The 24,986-nt window shown below is 36.3% G+C and overlaps 1 protein-coding gene across 1 annotated transcript; it reads right to left on the bottom strand.

Annotated features, from left to right (window-relative positions):
* Positions 1 to 20,836: 20,836 nt before the first annotated feature.
* LOC112493081 (cytochrome P450 CYP749A22) lies at positions 20,837 to 24,486 on the bottom strand. Its single transcript, XM_048462955.2, has 5 exons — positions 24,167 to 24,486; positions 23,319 to 23,542; positions 22,851 to 23,083; positions 22,086 to 22,464; positions 20,837 to 21,847 (listed from the first exon to the last, which is right to left on the bottom strand). The coding sequence occupies exons 1-5, from the start codon at positions 24,447 to 24,449 to the stop codon at positions 21,419 to 21,421; spliced, it is 1,548 nt and encodes a 515-aa protein (XP_048318912.2). The 5' UTR covers positions 24,450 to 24,486; the 3' UTR covers positions 20,837 to 21,418.
* Between the last annotated feature and the right edge of the window lie 500 nt (positions 24,487 to 24,986).

Raw genomic sequence — 24,986 nt, forward strand, 5'->3', positions numbered from 1 at the left:
GTTTATTGTTGATTTAAGTGTTGAAATTTTGATGCATAAATAGTGCATTTATGTGATTTTTATTCTGTAAGAATTTTTATGTATCTTTTTATTATTATTTTGGTGTAAATTGATTTCATGGACTTGAATAAACTATTTATTTGAAATTTAGTACTTCCAAAAAAATATATATTTATGCATTAATTAATTAATCAATTCATTCATTTATTATACATAAACTTGATTTTTATCTAATTTTATCAAAACTCATTATTTTAATAATACTATTAAAATTTAGAGTTTTTAGATGCATCATACACGTACTAGTGTTCTGTATATGTGGACATGATAAGCGCGCAAGTTGGTATACTTAAGATGCTATGGACCTAAGGGTAGGCAAGTTTTATATAGTGCACATAAGCCGTCCCCCTCCACAGCCAGGATGATGGCTATAAGCAGTGGCACTGTTGGGATGCCAGACAACCGTATGCAAGTTTCTCTCTTTAACCTCCCTATCAGGCAGTGCTTTAGGATGCTAGGCATTGTCGGGCATCACTGGTATATAGTGTGTGCATCAAATATCTTTTGTATATATTTTATATTTGTATGTATCACACCGTAGGAGAATGACGATCTGATGTGATCCATGAAGCCTCGTAACTATGTTACCTACGAGTTTAGTGGATTGGATGGCTAATCTAGGCAACCATCTCGGACTGTATTGGTAGCAGGGTGTCGATGATAGCTAGAATCATGGATTGCGTAGCATAATGGAAGGTATCGTTTGTACCCCCGATACGAGTATATATTTCATAATATGTTTTGAATTTTAAAATATTATTTGACCTTACTCTATTTTATCTATTCATAATATGATTTTCTAACATTATACTTAATCGCTTTTATTGTCATTACTATTATTAATATTATTCTTGTTATTAATATTCTTATTAATATTGTTATTATTTTTATTGGTATTGTTATCATTTATTATTGTTATTGTTGGTATTACACAGAAGCCTTCGAGCAAGTGTATAAGCCTTCAGTGGATAAGCTTATGAGCAAGTGTGGAAGCCTACGGGCAAGTTATGGTGTTATTGTTATTAATATTACTATTATTAATATTGTCCAATTTTCTCCTATTTACGTTATGTATTGGAACATTATAAAGCGATATTAACATGTAGTATGGTACTAAGTGGGTAGTGTGGGCGGATGTGAATAATTAAAGGTATTTCATGTCAGGACCCGTCCAGAATTCCTCCCGGAACCCTAGACAAGCCCTGATCCCAGGGAAATACTACTGAACCTTCCAACGGAAAATCCGGCAGCACCTCCCCTAAGGGTAGGACTTACCAAAAATTACCTGCACTGAAAACACACTTCTAAAATCATCCCCTTATTCCTCCCACAAACTACAAATTGATCCACAAATTTCAGCACTTCAAATAACAACAGCAGCAACCCAGTGCATAAAGAACAACTACACGTCCAATACAGTATACAGAGCATTATACAGATAAATGTGAAATGTATAAAATGACAGATACGGAAACAATACAAGATAGAGAGGAAAAAGGGAAGAAATACTTCTTGGACTTCGGCAACGAACTGAGACGTCGGGCTCACCCCGGACAATCAATGTCTCCAACCTGGACCTAGGGGAACGGAATTTAAGAGTGTGAGATACTAATCATCTCAGTGAGTGACCCTATCTACTGTACACCTTTAATATAATAATATACCAAATAAGAGGATTTAATTAATCAATACCGAACAATTAAATAAATAAATAAATAAACAATTGAAATAATAATTTCTCTCAAAACCCTCACTATTCACTCTGTTGGAAATGTTCCCCTTTTAAAACATTTTAACAAAACCCGATATTCGTACTTCCCGAAAACCAAGGGATCAAACCATTTGATAAACAATAAATAATAAATACCCCAATATATAATTAAAATGTAATAAATTATAATAAATAATTTTTGAATACCTTTGGGTTTTAAAACATTATTTGTAATTTACACCTGACGCACCACACCATATACCGGTGATGTCCTCTGATACCCAGGGTCCCGAGCACCGACTGGCGGGGGGGTTAAAGAGAAACCTGCAACAGCACTTCGGCGTCCCGACAGTACCGCTGCTAAAACCATCTCCCGGCCAAGAGAGGGGCGGCTGTGGCCAATATCAAACTTGCCTGCCCAGTCCAATGGCAACCACGGGAGAAATAATACCGCGCGCTAAACCACATAATAACCGCGCGCTACCACGTGTCCATACACCAGAACACCAATACTGTGTGAGTGCGTCTAAAAATAATCATTAATAACCAACCGTACCGTTTTCCAAAATTACCGTGGGAAATACATTAAATTCTCACACTTACCATCCCACATATTTTTATTTAATAAACCGGTACGAAACATTGATAACCAACAAACCGCAATTTTCTCGAAATACGAGATGCAACCATAAAAATACCGCGGGCATAATTTATAAAATTTAAACAAATATTTTCGCAAAATATTTAACCCAATTATGCCCAAAAAGTTAATACTGAAAACCACGTACAAATACTACCGAAATACACTTTGCTCATGCATAATAAATAAATTAAACCACAATAAAACCATAATTAAATTGTACCACATGAGCATAAATTAAATACCAATTAAACATAATTAATTGCCCAAAAATGATATAAAAATCCAAACACAATTAATTACTGAAAATACTTGCTCATGTGTAACAAATACCATTTAATCACAATAAAATAATAATCGGGAATTTCTAATGACCCCAAAATTTCATTTAGCACCAATGGGTAATTATATATAAAATAATATTTTTTCCTGACTATATTACATCACATGAGCACAATTTACAGATATCAAATAAACACCGAATAATATAATAAATTTCCCAAAATATTTTTTTGAAGGTGGGTCACTCACCTGGAGCATGCAATTAAACTATGATCCACCATGGGATCAATTTCACGACTCACCGGTGCTCCTAGAACACAGTTCACACACAGTCAAATAAATTAATATTTTAATCAGGTAAATAATACCCGGTACCCGGGGGGCTTAAACGCAAACGTTAACCAAAATAGGTGAATAATATACCGAATCGAAGCTCGTGGAACGAGGAGCGCATTACCGGTCTCCATTGACCCCAATTCCGCCGGAGGTGGCCGGAAAGCTTCGGCCGGTTTTCAATTCCTCGTATCTCGCAAACCGCTTCGAATTTTTGAGATTGGAGGCCATTTTTGAACTCAGAGGACCCAAAATAGGGGGAGAGGAGGCTTAATTCGGACTGGGCTGGCCTGAAAACACAAGAAAAGAGGAGAGAGAAATTTTGCCGGCCGGCGGCTTCTCCTGCTCGATCGGCGCGAGTCCGGCGGCCGGTGACCGTGAAAATTGGCGGCTGAGCTCGCCTCCTCCCTCCGCTCGTCATTGGCCGGTGCGTGAGGACTATGGGTGGCCGGAATTTAAAAACACGGGAGAGAGAGACGACGGGAGGGAAAGAAAGAAAGAAAGAAAGAAAGAAGAAGAAGAAGAAGAAGGAGAGGAACAGGATCGGGCCCCCTGGCCCTTTTTTCCCACGTGGGGAAAAGAAAAGAAAAAGAAAAAGAAAAAGAAAAGAAAAAGGAAAAGAAAAAGAAAAATAAGTAAAATAAAAATAATTAAATAATTACATAATAATATTATTATTTAAAATAATAATAAAAATAATTTGATTTTACACATGGTTGACATGTGGCTTCTCAACATGGTGACACATGGTCACCTTCATTAAGTCACACGTGGCACATCGTTACGCGTTTAAAAATAATATTAAAATAATACGGTGTTTGAAAAACTCTACAGGTCCATAACTTTCAAACCACGTGTCCAAATCGGACGTGCTGCTAGTCTACGGACTCGTATCAACGAGCACTTCACAACCATGCATGAGTCAAAGCTCAACCTTGCATGAATAAAAAGTCAACTCGGGCACCCCTTGGACAGTTTGGACCTCAACTTGTTTTGCTCATAACTTTCAAACCGTAACTTCGTTTTGAACGTGCTACTAGTCTACGAACTCGTGCAAACGTGTAATTCGTAACGGTACCTCAGTCAACCTAGAATTTCAAGCGGATCAAAAAGTCAACTTTTGACCCCTTGGTCAACGGTCAACCTCGGTCAACGTGCAAAAATTCCGACATGGTTCGGGACGGGGTGTTACATTTCATATTTTTAAAATTATTTTCGATGCATGTATTTATAAATAGAATGATATCAAAGTGCTGTAAATTATAAGAATTAGTGTAGTAAGGTGGAAGGAATAAGGAGATATTATTATAAATATGTTTTCTGCACAGGAAATTTTGTGGTAAGTCCTATCCTTAGGGGAGATGCTGCCGGATTTTCCATTGGAAGGTTTAATGATGTTTCTTTGGGATCAGGACTTGTCTAGGATTTCGAGAAGGGATCTTAGACGGGTCCTAACAGTTTATTTTGAAATCCTCTACAGCAAGGCATAAAAAAGAACCTTACGATTATAAGCTCTATGCAATCTTTACAATCGCTTGATTTTAGTTAGATTTACATCTGGCATGCCCAACCTTACTCTTAGTCAATCAATGTATAGTAAACGTTAGTGGTTATAAATATAACATTATCAATAAAAAATACAAATAAGTACAAATTTGATAAAAATATTTATTAGCTAAAATATATAAAATAATTATTACAATTACATTATATTTCATAAAATGTTAACTTAATACCATATAGAACTCTTAAATTATTGAAAATTATTTTTCAATTCCTTATCCTTATTATGATTCGTGAAATATAAAAAGTAGCTATTAAAAGCTGTGCTTCTTTTATAATTTTGCATGTGATTACTAATATGTAACTATATAAATCTTATATTAAATATAATTGTTTTAGTTGATAACTATTATATAATATTGGTTGACTGTATGCAAAATTATTATCTTCTGATAGTTGAATTTCTAACGATATCCATGATGTACTACTATGATATTTCATAAACATTCATCAACATTTCATTAATTCATTTAGCTATATTTGTATAGAATATTTTTTTTCTACATATTTATAATATTCATCTACTTTATAATATTTATCATTTATTTCACTTGCATATTTATATTCTTATCTATATTATAATTTATATACACACTTTATAATATTTATAGAAATATGAAATTTATTATGATAAAAAATAATGGATAAATAGAAGTTATGGTAGGACCCGCCCCGGGAACCCTCGGAGGATCTCCCGTGTGATCCCATCTAGTAAGTCCCACTGGACAATCCCTGAATAATATCCAATGGGACTCCACTTAAAACGTGGATAACGAACACAAGCAAAATCAATAATACCTCAATATATAAATACAAATAAATTCATAACAGCACAGAGTTCATAATCAGCCTATTGTATGACAGGCCATAACTATACACATAAGTAATATGGTCCCTAATTAGTTCAATATTTAGATCAGAGTATTCTAAGAGTATTAACAAAGTTGAAAATTACAAATAAGTAATAAAAGATGTCTGGAAAGATAAAGGTAAGATAAAGAAAAGATAATATCGTTGCTGTCGTGGAAGAATGAAGTTACAAGCAATGCGCAAGGTAGACTGCTACTAAATGCTTGAACCTAGGGGAACGAATTTAAAACAATAAATGTGATATAAGGAAATTTCTATGAGTGGTATAGTATGATAGAAAAATAACAATTTATTTCTGTAAAACTTTCTCTCAAGACCTGTCGTTCCACTCATTTGAAAAATTCTCCGTTTAAAAATCATTTCGTAAAACCCAACTTGTACCCCAATTTAATCTCATAAAAATCCATGCTCAAAAGTATAATATGAACGATCAATATAATATATTACAAAATATATTAATCAAGATATAAATATTGAGCATAAAATCTTATAAACACAATTTCATTAAACAATTACAAAAGTGCAGTAATAGCCACAATATTTGAAATCCAACAATATATTTGAAATGTATACAATATACCAATCGATGTACCAAACTGTAAACCGTGAGATATACCTACTTCACGATCCTTAATATACGAAAGGTATTGTGGAAATAGTAAACCGTTAGGACATACCTAACCTCATGGTCCGTGCCAATAAATAACCTGTAGAATGAACTCAACCTCACAATACCATGGCAATGATAACCTGTGGGACAAACCCAACCTCAAGGCCCATGATAATAATAATCTATGGGTTGAACTCAACCTCACGGTATCATGGCAAACCCGCGGGCTATAATATAATACTGATCCAAAATATTGGTATTATATGGTAAATCAATTAAACAATATAATATTCTTAAAACAATCTTGTAAGATCATATATAATTTTTCAAACAATACTATATGATAATTCATAATTAATATTCAAATTCAATCGCTTATTTAAATACTTCAAAATTTTTAAATCATCATTTCATGCAAAAACAAAAAATACGACGGTGAAATACATTCACCAAAAAATCATTTTTAAGCACCTAAAATTTATAAAATATTTGAACATGCTTGAAATCATATAAATTTTAAATCTGTTTCTCAAATCAATTATTTTCCAAAATGATTTAAAATCTTAATTCAAATACAAGGATATTTAAATAACATGATCCACAAATTTACTATGAACTCATTAAAGTTAGAAACCATTAAAAATCTTATTAAAATCCACATAAAATGATAACACATATAAGTGAAAGCAGATATTTATATATGTGTAAAACAAACATTTCAATCAAATGATATATATATATATATATATATATGTAAAATATCCAAACCACATATACATTATACTATATACCCCAAACATTTTAAAAATTATAACCACTCATTGTCAGGACCCGTCCAGAATTCCTTCCCCGGAACCCTAGACAAGCCCTGATCCCAGGGAAATACCACCGAACCTTCCAACGGAAAATCCGGCAGCACCTCCCCTAAGGGTAGGACTAACCAAAAAAAAATTACCTGCACTGAAAACACACTTCTAAAAACATCCCCTTATTCCTCCCACAATACTACAAATTGATTCCACAAATTACAGCACTCCAAAAGAAACAACAGCAGCAGTCCAATGCATAAAGAACAACTACACGTCCAATACAGTATACAGAGCATTATACAGATAAATGTGGAATTTATAAAATGACAGATAAAGAAGCAATACAAGATAGAGAGGAAAAAGGGAAGAAAAACTTCTTGAACCTTCGGCAACGAACTGAGACATTGGGCTCGCCCCGGACAATCAACGTCTCCAACCTGGACCTAGGGGAACAGAATTTAAGAGTGTGAGATGCTAATCATCTCAGTGAGTGACCCTATCAACTATACAATATAATACCACGATAATAAAATAGATAAATAATAATTATTTGGAAATAATAATTTCTCTCAAAACCCTTACCATTCTCTCAGTTGGAAAAGTTCCCCTTTTAAAACTTTTTCACAAAACCCTTGTTCGTAATCCCCGAAAACCAAGACATCAAATAAATACCAGAACAGTAATAATTATATTTTTAATTCCAATACAGTTTCCAAACACAGTTCTGAAAATCAGTTGATGCACCCACTATATACCAGTGGCGCCAACAGTACCCAGCGTCCCAAGGTACCGCCAGACAGGAGGTTATAGAAAGAAACCGGCATACGGTCGCCTGGCGTCCCACTGCGCCGCTGCTAACCTGGTGTCCCGGCCATGGGGGGTGGCCTACCCTCATCCGATGGCAACCACAGGACAACCTCATAATATCAACCGCGCGCTACTCACACCCACCTGCGCGCTAATCACAACCGTGTGCACACTAACCACATCACATATAAACAGAACACCACTACGTGCATGGTGCATCTAAAAATCATAAATTTCACAAATTTAAATTATATAACAAATTTCACATTTTGCATAAACATAGCGGGCATAGTCCATCCGCTTGAACCCGGAAATTCTCCGTAATTTCTTTATAATCAATACCATAAATTCCATGATTTTCAAATCCACCAACTCCCAAATCCATCAATTCAAATATCCACATTTTCCCAATAGCATAAATAATTCTCGAAATATAATAATCAAATCTCATAATATTCCATGGGCATATTTTATAAAAATTGAAATCACCAACATAACCAAATATTTTTCTTGAAATATTTGAAAATCAAATCGTGCCCAATTTAATATTAAAACCACACCAATTTCAAAATCCTCAAAACCATAAAATAATTTCACATGGCATAAATTTATATAATGCACATTTTCTTAAATCCAATAAATTCACAAATAATTCCACAATAAATCCAATAAATATTTGGCACATAAAAATTTAATTCCAAATATTTAAATCACACATAATATATTCACCAATTAAATTCCCAAAATTAATTTGAAGGTAGATCACTCACCTGGAGCACGCAATTAAACCATGATCCACCATGGGATCAATTTCACGACTCAGCGGTGTTCCTAGAACAAAATTCACAGACAGTCAAATAAATTAATATTTTATTCGGATAAATAATATCCGGTACCCGGGGGGTCAAACACAAACGTTAACCAAAATAGGCGAATAATATACCGAATCGAAGCTCGTGGAACGAGGAGCGCATTACCGATCTCCATCGACCCCAATTCCGCCGGAGGTGGCCGGAATTTGGCCGGAAAGTTTCTGTCGGTTTTCAATCCCTCGTATCTCGCACACCGCTTCGAATTTTTGAGATTGGAGGCCATTTTTGAACTCAGAGGACCCAAAATAGGGGGAGAGGAGGCTTAATTTGGACTGGGCTTGTCAGGACCCGTCCAGAATTCCTTCCCCGGAACCCTAGACAGCCCTGATCCCAGGGAAACCCTACCGAACCCTCTAACGGAAAATCCGGCAGAGCCTCCCCTAAGGGATTTACTTACCACAAATTACCTGCACTGAAAACACACTTCTAACAACATCCCCTTATTCCTCCCACAGACTACAAATTGGTTCCACAAATTTCAGCACTTCAAAATAAATACAGTAATCCAGTGCAAAATAAATACAACAAGAGTGAAAGAAATATTACAACTGCAATAAAAGAAGAACAGGGTACTGCACGAACTAAAACAGCGAGGAAGATCAAGTCCGCTCCGAATGAACACCGACAACCTGGTACCTAGAGGAACGGAATTTAAGAGTGTGAGATGCTAATCATCTCAGTGAGCGACCCTACTACTATACAATATAATACCACGGTAATAGGTATATAAATAATAATTATTTGGAAAGAATATTTTCTCTCAAAACCCTTACAATTCTCTCAGTTGGAAAGGTTCCCCTTTTAAAACATTTTCACAAACCCTTTATTCATATTCCCCGAAAACCAAGACATCAAATAAATATCCGAACAGTAATAATTAATTTTAAATCCAATACAGTTTTAAAACATTTTATTTTTTTAAAACACAGTTCCGAAATCAGTTGATGCACCCACTATATACCAGTGGCGCCAACAGTACCCAGCGTCCCAAGGTACCGCCAGACAGGAGGTTATAGAAAGAAACCGGCATACGGTCGCGTGGCGTCCCACTGCACCGCTGCTAACCTGGTGTCCCGGCCATGGGGGGTGGCCACCCTCTCCGATGGCATCCACAGGACACCCTCATAATATCACCTGCGCGCTACTCACACCCACCTGCGCGCTAATCATATCCGTGTGCACAATATCCATATCACATATACCATATCACATAATCAGAACACCAGTACGTGCACGGTGCATCTAAAATCATAAAATCCACAATTTAATTTATAAAACAAATTTCACATTTTTCATAAACATAGCGGGCATAATCCATCCGCTTGAACCGGGAAATTCTCCACAATTGCTTTATAATCAATACCATAAATTCCATGATTTTCAAATCCACCAACTCCCAAATCCATCAATTCAAATATCCACATTTTTCCAAGTATAAATAATTCTCGAAATATGATAATCAAATCTCAAAATATTCCATGGGCATATTTTATAAAAATTGAAATCACCAACATAACCAAATATTTTCCTTGAAATATTTGAAAATCAAATCGTGCCCAATTTACCATTAAACCACACAAATTTCAAAATCCTCAAAACCATAAAATAATTTCACATGGCATAAATTTGTAAAATGCACATTTTCTTAAATCCAATAAATTCATAAATAATTCCACAATAAATCCAATAAATATTTGGCACAAGAAATTAATTTCCAAATATTTAAATCACACATAATATATTCACCAATTAAATTCCCCAATAAATTTGAAGGTGGGTCACTCACCTGGAGCACGCAATTAACCCATGATCCACTACGGACGTCTGATCCGGGCGCGTCCGGCGGCCGTTCACCGTGAAATTTGGAGGTTTTGCCGGAAATGAGGAGGGCAACCTGGCTGGCCGGTGCGTGTACAGTAACTCGGCCGGAAAATTTGAAAACCTCCGGTGGCCGGCGACTCTCTCTCTCTCTCTCTCTCTTTCTCTCTCCTCTCTCTCTTTCTCTCTCTTCCCCGAGTGTTTTAACAAATAAAAACCCCTGTGTGATACTGTTCATGCCATGTGGACCAATCAGAAGCTGACACGTGGCGTTACTGTGCACTTAAGCCAGATATATTAAAATAATACGGTACCCGGCGAATTTCAAACGTCCGTAACTTTTTAACCAAATGTCCGATTTAAGCGTGCCGCTAGTCTATGAACTCGTATCGACGAGTACTTTACAATCATACAAGATTCAACTCAAAATTACATCACAAGAAAAAGTCAACTCTCGGCACCTTCTGGACAGTTTGCACTTCAACTTGTTTCGCCCATAACTTTCAAACCGTAGCTCCATTTTCGACGTGCTACTAGTCTACGAACTCAGGGCGTCATGCACTTCGCCACAATACCTTGGTCAACTCGAAATTCCCACCGAGTCAAAAAGTCAACTTTTGACCCCTTCGGTCAACGGTCAACCTCGGTCAACGTGCACGGATTCCGGTGCGATTCGGGACGGGGTGTTACAGCCTTCCCCCCTTACAAAAATTTCGTCCTCGAAATTTCCGCACGTCACTGGAACAGATACGGGTACTGCTCACACATCTGCGCTTCGGGCTCCCATGTTGCTTCCTCGACTAAGTGGTTCCGCCATAAGACTTTAACTAGAGGAATAGTCTTGTTGCGTAGCGTCCGTTCCTCGCGATCCAAAATCTGTACTGGCTGCTCCATATACGAAAGATCTTCCCTTATCTCTATGTCCGGACTCTCGAGTACGTGCGAAGGGTCTGCAATATACTTTCGTAGCATCGACACATGAAATACGTTGTGTACTCGAGTTAGCTCTTCCGGTAACGCCAACCTGTACGCCACAGGGCCAATCCTCTCCGTAACCTCATAAGGCCCAATATAACGAGGACCCAACTTACCTCGTCGACCAAAACGTACTACTCCTTTCCATGGAGATAACTTTAGGAATACCCAATCTCCTACCTCGAATTCCAAATCCTTTCTACGCACATCGGCGTAACTCTTCTGTCGATCTTGGGCAACCTTCAATCGATCCCTAATGATCTTCACCTTGTCCAAGGTCATCCTTAAATACTCAGATCTGACCGCATTATTTGTTGCAAGGAGCCTCTCTTCTCCTACCTCACTCCGACACAAAGGTGTCCGACACTGCCTCCCATATAAAGCTTCATACGGGGACATCCCAATATTCGCCTGATAACTGTTGTTGTAGACAAACTCTATCAATGGCAGTTGTTCATCCCAGCTACCGCGAAATTGCATAATGCAAGACCTTAGCATGTCTTCTAATGTCTGAATTGTGCGCTCTGCTTGTCCATCAGATTGCAGGTGAAAAGCGGTGCTGTAGTTAAGTCTTGCTCCTAATGCATCAGCCAACTTCCGCCATAGTCGTGAAGTGAAGCGCAGATCTCGATCGGAGACGATGGCTAACGGTACTCCATGAAGACTTACAATGCGTTGCACGAACAACTGAGCTAACTTCTCGGGTGAAAAACGTTCTCGTACCGGTAGAAAGTGTGCCGACTTAGTGAGACGATCAATGATTACCCAAATGCCGTCGTACCTTCTAGGTGTGGAAGGAAGCTTGAATACGAAGTCCATGTTGAGTTCTTCCCACTTCCACACGGGAATCGGTAAGGATTGGAGTAGTCCCGAAGGCTTCTGTCTTCCTGCTTTCACTTGTTGACAAATCAAACACTTTGATACGAAGTCTGCCACTTCTCTCTTCATACCAATCCACCAATAATACTTAACAAGCGTCCGGTACATCTTGGTACTCCCCGGATGCATCGCATACATCGAGCTGTGCGCCTCCTCTAAAATCTCCTTCTTGAGTCCTAGGATATCCGGAACACAAAGTCGTCCTTTATACACGAGGGCTCCATCCCTCCTTATGGAAAATTCCGGATCAAGACCTTCTTGTACCTTGCCTTTAATTGTCCTCAACTTAGGATCTTCCATTTGAGTCTCTACTATACGATCCACCAACACCGGTCGTACCTGGAAGCTAGCCATAAGAACTCCTGAAGGATGCATCCTTAAACCAACAACCAACTCTCGTAACTCGATCAGCAATCCAAAAGGTAAGATTAGAACTTAAGTCTAATTTCCTCAAATACTGGTATCACCAAGTTAAGGTTGAGATTACTTCACTTGTCTTCGATTACCCTCCTAGTACTTACAATTATAAAACCCTTACTCCTCATCGATAAACCAATAGTCTTAACCTCGACAAACATCAATCTTTCTTTTAACTAAATTCATCAAGGTCATGAATAAAATTTCTCAACATCCAAATACCATTCTTGAAAACCCTAAGTTTCCCTCATTTCAAATAAATTTCATGAATCCACACCTCAAGCAATAAGGAATTTAAATCTTGATTCTAGCATCACCACAAATACTATGAACAAATCACTAGATCCTTAACCCATAAAAGTATTCCACACTTCTTAAATTCTAACTACGTCCCAAAAATCATACTCCTCATCATTGTAAATTATCACCAACAATATCAACCACCTTAAATAGATAAAACACCATCAATACGAACCTTAAATCTCCAAGGAAATAAGATATCAAGATCTTAGCTTCTAGAATGAAAAATAACCATGCTTAAACATCCAACCGTGCCTAAGGAATCATCCTCATCTCATTAACCTCATCAACCACCAAGTAGAACTTTAGTCGCTATCCGGATCTTACTTGATTCTCTAAACGCTGTCGTACCTTCTCTTTGTGAATGATAGTTTAAGCACGAAATCCATGTTTACATCTCCCAACTTTTACTTATCAGTGACCTAAGTACCTTTATTCGGATCTTGCAACTTCCTTTATCGTGCCAAACCACAATGTCATCTAGTGAGCATTCCATATGTCTTGGTACCCTTGGGGTGTATTGCATACCTTGAATCGCGTGCTTCCGTTAGGATCTCCTTTTTGAACTCAACGGTATTCTACTTTGGATTCTCAATTGGCGATACTTAACCTTAAGTCAATCTTGGAAAAACCATAACATAAAACAAATAATGAAATATATTTTTCAAATATACCTAACTTGCATAGGCAATTGTTAAAACTCCACATTGGAACAATAATAAAAACACGGATAAATGTGTAAAATCAGGTCTTAAAATCCATAGCATAAAATAAAATATGCACGCTTGTAATGGAGGTACGTACGACACCTTCTACATGCTACGTAATCCATGATTCCAACTGTCGCCGACACTCTGCTACCAATACAAACCAGGGTGGTTGCCTATATTGGCCGTCCAATCCCCTGGACTCGTAGGCAACATGATCATGGGGCTAGCTCTACATGGACCACATTGGTTCGCCGCCTCCATATGGTGCAGTATAATATCAAACGATATAACATACAAATACATGTACGAACACAAACCAAAAATACTTGAATAAAACACCTTTAATTTCCAATACCACTTTGAAAAGCATTTAATTTTGATAATCGATTGGAAAAATATTTTGACGCCTTGAAATCAATCGACACACATCCTTAGGCAATCATCCTTCTCCTCCATGAACGAAATGGATACCATTCACGATGATAAGCTTGACCTTCAAAAAGAAAAGGCATCCTCGACCATCGACTAGGCCATAGGAATTCCCCGTTAGGCTAGATGATCCTAATTGACACCCTCGAAGATTAGAGTTATTCAAACTCGGGCAATGAATTTACTTCGAGACAAACGGAAAGAACGCTTTCACACGGGTAAAACGAGAGATTAGACACGGATGGGACACACAACAATGCACAGTCCCTTAGGAATACTAGAACCTAGAGCTCTGATACCAACTGTCAGGACCCGTCCAGAATTCCTTCCCCGGAACCCTAAACAGCCCTGATCCCAGGGAAACCCTACCGAACCCTCTAACGGAAAATTCGGCAGAGCCTCCCCTAAGGGATTTACTTACCACAAATTACCTGCACTGAAAACACACTTCTAACAACATCCCCTTATTCCTCCCACAGACTACAAATTGGTTCCACAAATTTCAGCACTTCAAAATAAATACAGTAATCCAGTGCAAAATAAATACAACAAGAGTGAAAGAAATATTACAACTGCAATAAAAGAAGAACAGGGTACTGCACGAACTAAAACAGCGAGGAAGATCAAGTCCGCTCCGAATGAACACCGACAACCTGGTACCTAGAGGAACGGAATTTAAGAGTGTGAGATGCTAATCATCTCAGTGAGCGACCCTACTACTATACAATATAATACCACGGTAATAGGTATATAAATAATAATTATTTGGAAAGAATATTTTCTCTCAAAACCCTTACAATTCTCTCAGTTGGAAAGGTTCCCCTTTTAAAACATTTTCACAAACCCTTTATTCATATTCCCCGAAAACCAAGACATCAAATAAATATCCGAACAGTAATAATTAATTTTAAATCCAATACAGTTTTAAAACATTTTATTTTTTTAAAACACAGTTCCGAAATCAGTTGATGCACCCACTATATACCAGTGGCGCCAACAGTACCCAGCGTCCCAAGGTACCGCCAGACAGGAGGTTATAGAAAGAAACCGGCATACGGTCGCGTGGCGTCCCACTGCGCCGCTGCTAACCTGGTGTCCCGGCCATGGGGGGTGGCCACCCTCTCCGATGGCATCCACAGGACACCCTCATAATATCACCTGCGCGCTACTCACACCCACCTGCGCGCTAATCATATCCGTGTGCACAATATCCATATCACATATACCATATCACATAATCAGAACACCAGTACGTGCACGGTGCATCTAAAAATCATAAAATCCACAATTTAATTTATAAAAAAAATTTCACATTTTTCATAAACATAGCGGGCATAATCCATCCGCTTGAACCGGGAAATTCTCCACAATTTCTTTATAATCAATACCATAAATTCCATGATTTTCAAATCCACCAACTCCCAAATCCATCAATTCAAATATCCACATTTTTCCAAGTATAAATAATTCTCGAAATATGATAATCAAATCTCAAAATATTCCATGGGCATATTTTATAAAAATTGAAATCACCAACATAACCAAATATTTTCCTTGAAATATTTGAAAATCAAATCGTGCCCAATTTACCATTAAACCACACAAATTTCAAAATCCTCAAAACCATAAAATAATTTCACATGGCATAAATTTGTAAAATGCACATTTTCTTAAATCCAATAAATTCATAAATAATTCCACAATAAATCCAATAAATATTTGGCACAAGAAATTAATTTCCAAATATTTAAATCACACATAATATATTCACCAATTAAATTCCCCAATAAATTTGAAGGTGGGTCACTCACCTGGAGCACGCAATTAACCCATGATCCACTACGGGATCAATTCTACGACTCACCGGTGCTCCTAGAACACAATTCACAGACAGTCAAATAAATTAATATTTTATTCGGGTAAATAATACCCGGTACCTGGGGGGTCAAAACACAAACGATATCTAGAATTTACGAGTTATATACCGAATCGAAGCTCGAGTGATGCTAATCACAGATCCGGTCTTAAGTTCCGATGATCGTACCCGACGGGGTCGGAATTTCGCCGGAAAGCTTTTCGGGTTTCGGCTCCGCAATTCTCCCAAACCATCGCGAATTGGCGGAAACGGGTGCCGGATTCGGGTTCAGGAGGTCGAACACAGCGGACTGGAGCCGGCCGGAAAACTGGGTACTCGCCGGAACAGTACTTTCCGGCGAGCCGCCGCGGTCACCGGCAACCGTCGCCGGCGGCTGCGCGTGCGGTGGCCGTTGGTCGTGAAATTTTGCAGACTTGTAGATCATGAGGAGAGCAACCCAACGGGACCGGCGGTGAGCAAAACGGAGGTCGGACGGCGGAGAAATCACCGTTTGAAGATTTCTGGCCCCTCGCCGGAAAACGCTCCGATCCCGGCGCGTCGGTGGTCCGATGGCCGTGATTTTTGGTGGGTCGGCCGGAATTGAGGAGAGGATGATGGGTGTACGGCGCGTGTGGCCGGAAAAAGGCCGGAAGTGGGTCGATTTGCGGTGGCCGGTGGTGGAGGGGAAAAACTCGCCGCCGAACTTCGGACGTCCGATCCAGGCGCGTCCGGCGGCCGTTCACCGTGAAATTTGGAGGTTTTGCCAGAAATGAGGAGGGCAACCTGGCTGGCCGGTGCGTGTACAGTAACTCGGCCGGAAAATTTGAAAACCTCCGGTGGCCGGCGACTCTCTCTCTCTCTCTCTCTCTTTCTCTCTCCTCTCTCTCTCTTTCTCTCTCTTCCCCGAGTGTTTTAACAAATAAAAACCCCTGTGTGATATTGTTCATGCCACGTGGACCAATCAGAAGCTGACACGTGGCGTTACTGTGCACTTAAGCCAGATATATTAAAATAATACGGTACCCGGCGAATTTCAAACGTCCGTAACTTTTTAACCAAATGTCCGATTTAAGCGTGCCGCTAGTCTATGAACTCGTATCGACGAGTACTTTACAACCATACAAGAGTCAACTCAAAATTACATCACAAGAAAAAGTCAACTCCGGGCACCTTCTAGACAGTTTGCACTTCAACTTGTTTCACCCATAACTTCAAACTGTAACTCCGTTTTCGACGTGCTACTAGTCTACGAACTCAGGGCATCATGCAGTTCGCCACGATACCTTGGTCAACTCGAAATTCCCACCGAGTCAAAAAGTCAACTTTTGACCCCTTCGGTCAACGGTCAACTTCGGTCAACGTGCACGGATTCCGGTGCGATTCGGGACGGGGTGTTACAGGGCTGGCCGGAAAACACAAGAAAAGAGGAGAGAGAAATTTTGCCGGGCGGCGGCTTCTCCCGCTCGATCGGCGCGCGTCCGGCGGCCGGTGACCGTGAAAATTGGCGGCTGAGCTGGCCTCCTCCCTCCGCTTGTCACTGGCCAGCACGTGAGGACTGTGGATGGCCGGAATTTAAAAACACGGGAGAGAGAGAGACGGACGGGAGAGAAAGAAAGAAAGAAAGAAAGAAAGAAAGAAAGAAGAAGAAGAAGAAGGAGAGGAACAGGATCGGGCCCCCTGGCCCTTTTTTCCCACGTGGGGAAAAGAAAAGAAAAAGAAAAAGAAAAAGAAAAAAGAAAAAAAATAAAATAAAATAATACAAATAATTAAATAATTAAATAATATTAATAATAATATTATTATTTTAAATAATAATAAAAATAATTTGATTTTACACATGGTTGACATGTGGCTTCTCCACATGGTGACACATGGTCACCTTCATTAAGTCACACGTGGCATATCGTTACGCGTTTAAAAAATAATATTAAAATAATATAGTATTTGAAAAACTTTACAGGTCCATAACTTTCAAACCACATGTCCAAATCGGATGTGCCGCTAGTCTACAGACTCGTATCGACGAGCACTTCACAACCATGCATGAGTCAAAGCTCAACCTTACATGAACAAAAAGTCAACTCCGGCACCCCTTGGACAGTTTGGACCTCAACTTGTTTTGCCCATAACTTTCAAACCGTAGCTCTGTTTCCAACGTACTACCAGTCTACAAACTCGTGCCAACGTGTACTCCATAACGGTACCTTAGTCAACCTAGAATTCCAACCTGGTCAAAAAGTCAACTTTTGACCCCTTCGGTCAACAGTCAACAGTCAACCTCGGTCAATGTGCAAAAATTCCGACATGATTCGGGACGGGGTGTTACACTCATAGTACTACAGATGCTCACTCCTGCTCCTCTATAGGATCGCCTCCAATCTCAAGTTGAGTACCTATAATATAATAAAATGTTTATCAGACTCCAATAATTAAACCAAAGATATTTGTATGGCCCAAATTTCTTAAAATGATTTACACTACTATAAAATTACATAAATTGCACACCGAACAGTTCAATTATACCGCATACCCTTAGGATCCAGTACCCAAAATTGGGGCTTTTCACGCGAAAGCTAATCTTTTGAAATTAAACCTTTTAATGGATCCTAATAATATCTAATTTCACTAATACAACTCCAATTTTGACCAATTTAATCAATTTTGTCCAAACATAGTCCGAATTTATCTGATAATTAACTAATTGATCCAAAAATGAAAAAATAATCAAACGACCTTCAAAATTCAAAAACTTTATAGCAACGGAAAGCTCAAGAGACAAAGAACCCAATGGTATGCTCACCTAGGTCTAAAAGTTCCTCCGGTGGCCGAAAAACTTGGTTGAAGCTTTAGTCAAATTTCTCATTGTCGTATCTCTCAAACAGTGAAGAATGTTGGCAAAAGAAGCATGAAAATGATTTTATATGTTGGCCTTAAATAGCCAAAAAATGCGAAAAACCGATGACCCACCTCGTTGGATGCCTTGACCTTCACCAGCATGATCTGGGCGCGTCCAACAGCCGTTAGCCATGAAATTTCACGACCAAGCTTGCCACCGAGTGGGCTTCCTCCTAGGTCAGTGCGTGTAGATGATGGGTGACAGGAATGGGCAAAAATGGCGATGACCCGGTTCGATGGTAAAGGGGTTCAAAATGATCCAGTTTGAACCCATGGGTCTAAGGAGAAATTTCTCGGGGTTTAGGGGATCAAATAGATATTTTGGGATTTGTCTCCTATTCGACGTGCTTATCGAGGCTTATGTAGTACCTTGGATCACTAATAGACAAAAACGTAGGACTGCTATAAAATTGATGTTTAAAACTTCTCAGAACCATAACTTTTTATCTGTAACTCAAAATTTGGCATGTCATCAGTCTGTGAACTTATATCGATGAGCTCTACCCAAAGGTACCTCAGTCAAACCAAAAATATTGACCATTGAAAAAGTCAACCTAAGATCCACATACTATTCATTTGGTCAAATTTGGTCAAACTTATAAACATGTGTATTTTGGTATGGGTTGTTACAGTTATACAATAATATTTATTATTTTTTTGATAAAAAATTTTTAAAAAGTAAATTTAATAGAAATTTCCCCAGAAATTTTGGAAATTTTATGAAAATTTTGAAAATTTCCATAGAAATTAGAGATTTTTTGACAAAATTATTAAGGAATTGATGTAGGTATTTGACGAAAATTTTAATGGAAATATCAAAAATTTTGAAAGTTTTTATCTGTTTCTACTTAAAGACCTAAATTTTCTATCCACCTCACGCAAAAATTGAAATATCAGTAAAATATCATGGAAATTTTCGATTTTTAAAACCTTGAGTAACATTATATATTAAACTTATGATAATCCCTTTCGTATTTGTTTATTCTTAAGTTTACAATTGACCTCTATCTTTAATTAACTTCTAATTTATTTTCTTCTTTATGTTTTTATGTTTATCTTAATTAATTTTTTAATATGTTGTTTTTACGTTTGTTTTATAAAGCATCTTTCTTAAATAAACACCTCTAAATAATTATATCTAGATAAATTTGTAATTTAGAGCATTCACAAAAAAACTATTTATTCTTTCCAATAATACTCTTTATTCATTATTTTTTTTTAATTAAGTCAAGTGAAATTAGCTTATTTAATAAGTTATTCACTTTTATAATTGAGATATCGTGGGTTTGGGATACTGCAGTACAGGAAAAATTATTTCAAATGATAAAAAAAAAAAAATGGAGTGATATACATGTTGTTTTGTAAAATATTGTGATTGTGGTCTTGAAACCCGTCTACCAGCAAATAAAAGTAGTATAAAATATAAAGTGAGCCAAACCAACACACAATATTAAATATCAAAATAAAAAGTCTTTTGTAGATTTTCCTTTTCTAATAGTTGGCTTTTTAATAAAGAATGTGGGTTAAATAAAAGATCTTTTGGGGATGCTAATAGAATTTAAATTCGACCTGTGTAATATAATTTTCATTCTCTATTTGAAAGATTTTTCTATATACGAGACTTAATAGAAATCCACCCCATCAGCATAAGGCAGATTTCGCTAAAAAAAATACATATATATATATATATATATATATATATCAGAACTTCTGGATCCGCCCTTGTCTCCATGATTATTCAAACATTTATATATGGTAGTTTGAAAATTTGGGATCAGTTAGGAGAACATTTGACTTATTTATAATCTTCGGAGCTGACTTTTATTTTTTCTTGCGGCTTGTTTGTCCAAGCACGCTTCAGCCTTTAGTCAAGATCTAAGACTAGAGTTGAATTAAAATCAAGCACTTGCGAACCCCAAAAATAAAAAATAAAAAACCTGAAATGCTCTACCCAAATGCAAAAACAAATTGAGCTGCACAGGAAAATAATTTATATATAATATAGAATTGTTACACTACATAAACTGATAATTATTATTTGTATTTAAGATATAGCAATCCTAGCTCTTGCCCATGTAAACATCCTTTATTTAGCTATACATGACAATAATTTATATATATAATGTAGAAACATTAAACTAGATAAACTGATAATTATTATTTGGATCTAGGATATAGTTACCCTAGCTCTTGACTATATAAACATCCTTTATTTAACAAAATCTTCAATAGCATCATAGGTTGCTGGCCTTGTTATAGTCCTTGAACTTTTCTCACATATGGACTTTTGTTATTGAACAATTTTTTGACATTTTAATCCTTTAAACTTCAGATTTTATTATACTTTGATCTTTAAAACTATTGGTAATATAATTTTTAGCAATTTTGAGGATGGTTTGCACACCTCAAAATTGTTAAAAGTTAAACTAAAAATAGTTTTGAGAATCAAATTGTAAAAAAACTAAAGTTTGGGAATTAAAGTATCAAAAAAAATGTTTAAAGATCAAATTGCAAATATAAATATAGTTTAAGAACTAATAATGCTAATGGGCTTATTTTCATACCATGGTACAAGCCTATTCTTTAAAGAGGTTCCAGTATTACTTGAATTCCATACATTGGACGAGTAGTAACCAGATGATAGGGCATGTGGACATAGGTTGGAGAAAGAGTGAAGCTATAGCGTTGAAGAATCATGCAAAGAGCGATCTTTGACTCAACGATGGCAAAGTTAGACCCCACACAATTTCGTGGTCCCATTCCAAAGGGGAAAAATGCAGCTGGGTTGTTGTTGGTAGCCCCAACAACCCCTTGTGAGAATCTCTCTGGTTTGAATTCATGAACATCTTCTCCCCAAATTTTAGAGTCATGGTGAACTGGTAAAGCTGAGAGAAACAGATTCAGATTAGCAGGAAGAATATACTTTCCCACTCTAACTTCCCTTTCAACTTTTCTTTTCAAACTAATTGCAGGAGGATATAATCTGAGAGTTTCATTGAAGACCATGCCCATCTGTATTAAAATATTGAAAGATTACCAATAAGTAAATAAATAAATAAATTAGATATTAATAAAAAGGTGGTCAAGAATTTTTTTTTTTTTTTTGTTTGCATTTTTGTCCGCTACGAATATGATGCCATCTTATTAAAAATATTATAAATGAAAAAAAAAAACTTTTAAAAATAAATGGGATTCTATTACTAGTCAGAATGGAGAAAAAAATAGGACAAAATTCACATTTTCTACTTACTTTTTTTAATTTGGCAAAGTTATCTGGATTTGGGTTTTGTTTCCCAAATAAATTCAACACCTCATTTCTAAGTTCTTCTTGCCAATCTTTGTGGATTGCTAGAAGTAAAACAACCCAGGCGAGTAAAGAATTAGTGGTTTCTTGTCCAGCTGAATAAAATGTTTTGCATTCACCGACCACAGTTTTTATTGAAATCCTCTCGTTGTCGGCGGCATTATGGTGAGCCTTCAAAAGTAATCCAAGAAAATCACTCCCGAAATTGTCTTCTTTTCCTGTTATCACCTTCCTTTCTCTTTCCTTGATCACCTCTATAATGTTATTGCCAACTTGTGAATCAAGCATGTCTAATTCAATCTGGCTGTTGGTTTTGAAGAATTCGCTGCAAAATGTATCAATGGAAAATTGGCATGAGAAGAGACGTGATTGTGTTTTTTACTTTATATTTAAAAGAACACATTTCATTTACATTCTTAATTTTACCCTCATTATATTTAGAAAAATGCTTTTGGAAAATTAATTATCGCTATTTCTTTTTAATTTTCTATATTTATAACAAAAATCCATACATTATTTTTTACAATTTAATTATTTTAACGTTTACAGGTCAAACTTGTATTTTTTAAAATATTATTAAATCATGAAGTACTTATTTTAAAATTTAAAGGAAAATTAATGAATTTTTTTTTTTTTTTAAATCATGGAGTCTAAATAAAATAAGAGCAAAATTGAAAGAGTCTACCTAATGGAAAGAGAATTATTAATTACCTGATGCCAGGAAATCTTAGTTTGTAAATATTATCCGATGCTAACACGATCAACCTCACCAGTGTCTCAAAAATGTTCTTCCCTTTTTGGTAATTATTCTCAAATGCTGTTCTTAAAATCACATCGGAAGTAAACAATCTGAATTCTTCATAAACTTCGATCTCTTTACCTTCATATGATTTCCACCTTTCCAGCATATTCTCGACGCTAGTGATCATTGCAGGACTCAGACCCTGTAAAATACCATTTTGATAAGCTAATTTTCCCAATTGCTCAAGCCTATAATTGACCAGATTCAATGGCAAGGTGAATATAATGCATATTTTCTTATTAGCACCACTAAGTTGTTGAAACTCACGTGACCATAAAAATTAGTCCATCTTTTTAGCGCTAATAAATTGTTCCTTAGGCTTCTATATAATATATATATATATATATATATATGTATGTATGTACTTAAGTACTTACTTTCAAACTCTCTCCATGAAAGGCATGATTGGACAATTTCCTGTATTTTGTCCATTTCTCACCTTCACTGTTTATAATACCATCTCCTATTATCTTCTTTATCAAGGGATGTAACTCGAATTTTGGGAAAGCTCCGTGTATATTATTGAATATCTCTTTTATCATTTCTGGTTCTGTAACAACGAGTTGAGCTTCTGTTCCATACCATTGCAGATAATTCTTTCCTATCATATGAAAATAATCCACATTCAGAACTTTTTTGTTTACATATAAAAATAAAGATATGAAATATATATATATATATATACATAATTAAATATAGTATGAGATGGTGTTATATATATATATATATATATAAACAGACCCAAAAAATTTGTTTAAAAAGGGTATCCTTGTATATGTCATTATATTAATTTATGGTGTTGGAAATAGTTGTAGTGCAGCTAAATAGAAACTAAATTAAAAATTAATTTTTTTAACTTTTGAATTTTTTTGGGGAGAAAAATATGAAATTCAACGGAAATACACAATAAGTTGATTGCGAATCTATAAAAAATAAATAAATAAATAAAAATAAACATAATAGAGAAAAACAATAAAAAATAAATTCTTTATTTTGTCACGATTTAAATAAGTAATTAAAAACCAAACAAAAAAAATTAATTGAAAAAGTGTGTAATTAAAAAACAAAAAAGTTGCAGCTTAAGTTCTATAACTGGAGTAAAAGCTAAATTAGAATATTATATTATAAGCATTTAGGTCCGTGTATGGATATTAACTATGGTGATCCTCTCACCCACGATAACAAAAGTCATATACACAGTATAGTTAAGCGATCAGCTTCTTACCGTATATTTTGACCCAAGAAGCAATGTGAGGCTGAACCGTTGGCAATATGTTGTGGGATAAACTCATGGGTTTTTCCATAGCTTTGTTTTTCATATACAAAATTTCTTTGGTATTTCCATGGATGAATCTGTAAGAAGGGCCTTTGATTCCTCGTGAACGCATCAGCTTCTGCATACGAGTAGGACGCCACCATAGTTTGTGAACCACTTTGATGAAAGTCCATAGAAAACACAGACCCAGAAAGCTTAAGAAAATTATTACAAGATTTCCCAAGGCACTCATTTTTCTTTCTGGCTTACTGGTTTCTCAGTTTGTCACTTTCTGAAGAGTCACGGATTTCATTTCATTGGTATTTATAGAAAATCAAAGCCTTATAAATGTACGATATTTGGATTATAATATTAGAGAAGTGGTTGTGGACCAATTTTAACATATTAACATTTAATCTTTTAATTTTACTTTATTTTTCTGTACGTAGGTATCTCTCCTAAAGGACAATTTCAAAGAAAAAGGTTGAATAAATTTATAAAATAAAAAACAAAAGAATTTAAATAAAAATATAAAAAATGATCAAATACAACGTAATTAACATATAATAAATATTTTATACTAATTCACCAACAAAATTATATTTTATAATACACTGAATTGAAATTAGAAATATCAACGTAACGAGACGGGATCAGTTTTTAAAATTCCGTTCTTGTTCCCATAGGGAATTTTCCATCTCGTCCTCGAAATTTTTTCTATTTTTTTAGAGGTGGGACGGAAATGGAGATTTCTAAATCAAGAATGAGGCGGGACAGTTTTTCCCATTTA

Source organism: Ziziphus jujuba, chromosome 12, assembly GCF_031755915.1.
Source record: "Ziziphus jujuba cultivar Dongzao chromosome 12, ASM3175591v1".
NCBI classification, from domain to species: Eukaryota; Viridiplantae; Streptophyta; class Magnoliopsida; order Rosales; family Rhamnaceae; genus Ziziphus; species Ziziphus jujuba.

Excerpts from the sequence above, each read along its gene's own strand:
- LOC112493081 (XM_048462955.2), bottom strand. The coding sequence starts at position 24,449 with ATGAGTGCCTTGGGAAATCTTGTAATAATTTTCTTAAGCTTTCTGGGT. Across the intron at positions 23,543-24,166 it reads TTCTTGGGTCAAAATATACG|GAAAGAATTATCTGCAATGG; the intron begins GTAAGAAGCTGA and ends TTCATATGATAG. Across the intron at positions 21,848-22,085 it reads ACTTTGCCAAATTAAAAAAA|ATGGGCATGGTCTTCAATGA; the intron begins GTAAGTAGAAAA and ends ATTTTAATACAG.